At 48.2% G+C, this 2,227-nt stretch overlaps 2 protein-coding genes across 2 annotated transcripts in view; both read left to right on the top strand.

Moving 5' to 3' along the window:
* Positions 1-1,737, top strand: part of LOC106522353 (glutamine-rich protein 2) — a gene marked incomplete at its 5' end in the record, with an annotated part of 17,307 nt that extends 15,570 nt beyond the window's left edge. Inside the window, 3 exon segments of the mRNA XM_014015332.1 lie at positions 894-1,035; positions 1,347-1,464; positions 1,561-1,737. Of these exon segments, the coding sequence (XP_013870786.1) occupies positions 894-1,035; positions 1,347-1,464; positions 1,561-1,697 (397 nt within the window).
* Positions 1-2,227, top strand: part of LOC106522354 (tripartite motif-containing protein 35) — a gene marked incomplete at its 3' end in the record, with an annotated part of 221,193 nt that overhangs the window by 28,324 nt on the left and 190,642 nt on the right.

The raw sequence follows: 2,227 nt of genomic DNA, 5'->3' as shown, positions 1-2,227 counted from the left end.
CATCTGCATCTGTCCTAACATCTGCATCTGTCCAAACATCTGCATCTGTCCTAACATCTGCATCTGTCCAAACATCTGCATCTGTCCTAACATCTGCATCTGTCCAAACATCTGCATCTGTCCAAACATCTGTATCTGTCCAAACATCTGCATCTGTCCTAATATCTGCATCTGTCCAAACATCTGTATCTGTCCAAACATCTGTATCTGCATCTGTAAAAACATCTGCATCTGTCCAAACATCTGTATCTGCATCTGTCCAAACATCTGTATCTGTCCAAACATCTGTATCTGTCCAAACATCTGTATCTGTCCAAACATCTGTATCTGTCCAAACATCTGTCCAAACATCTGCATCTGTCCTAACATCTGCATCTGTCCTAACATCTGTATCTGTCCTAACATCTGTATCTGTCCAAACATCTGTATCTGTCCAAACATCTGTATCTGTCCAAACATCTGTATCTGTCCTAACATCTGTATCTGTCCAAACATCTGTATCTGTCCAAACATCTGTATCTGTCCTAACATCTGTATCTGTCCTAACATCTGTATCTGTCCAAACATCTGTCCAAACATCTGTATCTGTCCTAACATCTGTATCTGTCCAAACATCTGTATCTGTCCTAACATCTGTATCTGTCCAAACATCTGTATCTGTCCAAACATCTGTATCTGTCCAAACATCTGTCCAAACATCTGTCCCTTTATTTGACCTCATGTTGCTACATTTCCTTCCACACAGAGGAACTTTGTGTTGGATCAGAACTCTGAGCTGTGGGTCAAACTAACATCTGGAGCAGTGTGTCTCTGCCTGATTTATGACTCTGTCAGGTTCAGGAGGTTCTGCTCCTGCAGCTAGAACCATAACAAACTTTTCTTTCTTTCCACAGCGAGCGTTTCTCTGAGTCCAACTACSTGGTGGTGCCACGGAGCAGCGGGGGGGTTCACACCGCCACCCCCATCAGGCTGCGGCGCAGCGGCCTGCAGCACAACAAGCTCCTCCCCCAGAGCGAGGCGGACGGCGTGAGTCAGGTGAGACAGCTGCAGGGATGTGTGTCTGACCGAGCTCAAACATGTTTGTGTTTGTGTCTTTGTGTGTCTTTGTGTTTCAGTGTTTGTGTTTCTGTGTTTGTGTTTGTGTGTTTGTGAGTTTGTGTTTCTGTGTTTGTGTGTGTTTGTATTTCAGTGTTTGTATTTCAGTGTTTGTGTTTGTGTGTTTGTGAGTTTGTGTTTCTTTGTTGTGTTTTTGTGTTTCTCTGTTTGTGTTTGTGAGTTTGTGTGATTGTGAGTTTTTGAGTTTGTGTGTTGTGTGTAGTGTAATTGTGTGTTTGTGTTCACTGCAGGAGTTTGGTATCATCGGGACAGACGGGTGTGTTTACAAAGGTCGGCTGAATGTCCAGGACATGAAGCAGGCAGACAACAAATTACCCACAATCCCCAGCAGAGACTGTGAGGAGGAAGGTTAGGACTCCTCTTCCTTAGCAGCTGGGTCCTGTCATAAAGACCTGCTGGACCTGGTCCTGGTCTTTGTCTCACGTGGATTTCTGCTGCCCGCAGGTGTGTTCAGGACCAAGGACAAGACCAGGAGCTCCGCCCCCCAGAGACCTGCTGCATCTCCAGAAGGACAGCACACACCTGTCCTCCCCCTCAGTGCCAAGAGCAGCAGCCGTCCAGGTGAGTCTCAGAGTCCCTGATCCTATCTGACCCGCCTCTGAGACATGGACTCAACTCTGCATGTTGGAGACTGAAGACGTCCACTGATGTCATCCTGTCTGATCCTGTCATCCTGTCTGATCCTGTCCTCCTGTCCTGTCTCCTCCTGTCCTCCTGTCCTGTCTCCTCCTGTCCTCCTGTCTCATCCTGTCCTTCTGTCCTCCTGTCTCATCCTGTTCTTCTGTCTCATCCTGTCCTCCTGTCTCATCCTGTCCTCCTGTCTCCTCCTGTCCTGTCTCATCCTGTCCTCCTGTCTCATCCTGTCTCATCCCATCCTCCTGTCTCATCCTGTCCTCCTGTCTCATCCTGTCCTCCTGTCTCATCCTGTCCTGTCTCATCCTGTCCTCCTGTCTCATCCTGTCCTCCTGTCCTCCTGTCTCATCCTGTCCTCCTGTCTCATCCTGTCCTCCTGTCTCCTCCTGTCCTGTCTCATCCTGTCCTCCTGTCTCATCCTGTCTCATGTCCTCCTGTCTCATCCCATCCTCCTGTCTCCTCCTGTCCTCCTGTCTCA

The sequence above is a fragment of the Austrofundulus limnaeus genome, unplaced genomic scaffold (genome assembly GCF_001266775.1).
Source record: "Austrofundulus limnaeus strain Quisiro unplaced genomic scaffold, Austrofundulus_limnaeus-1.0 Scaffold127, whole genome shotgun sequence".
Classification (NCBI taxonomy): domain Eukaryota; kingdom Metazoa; phylum Chordata; class Actinopteri; order Cyprinodontiformes; family Rivulidae; genus Austrofundulus; species Austrofundulus limnaeus.
Note: the sequence above shows the minus strand (reverse complement) of the source record. Positions and strands in the feature narration are given on the sequence as shown.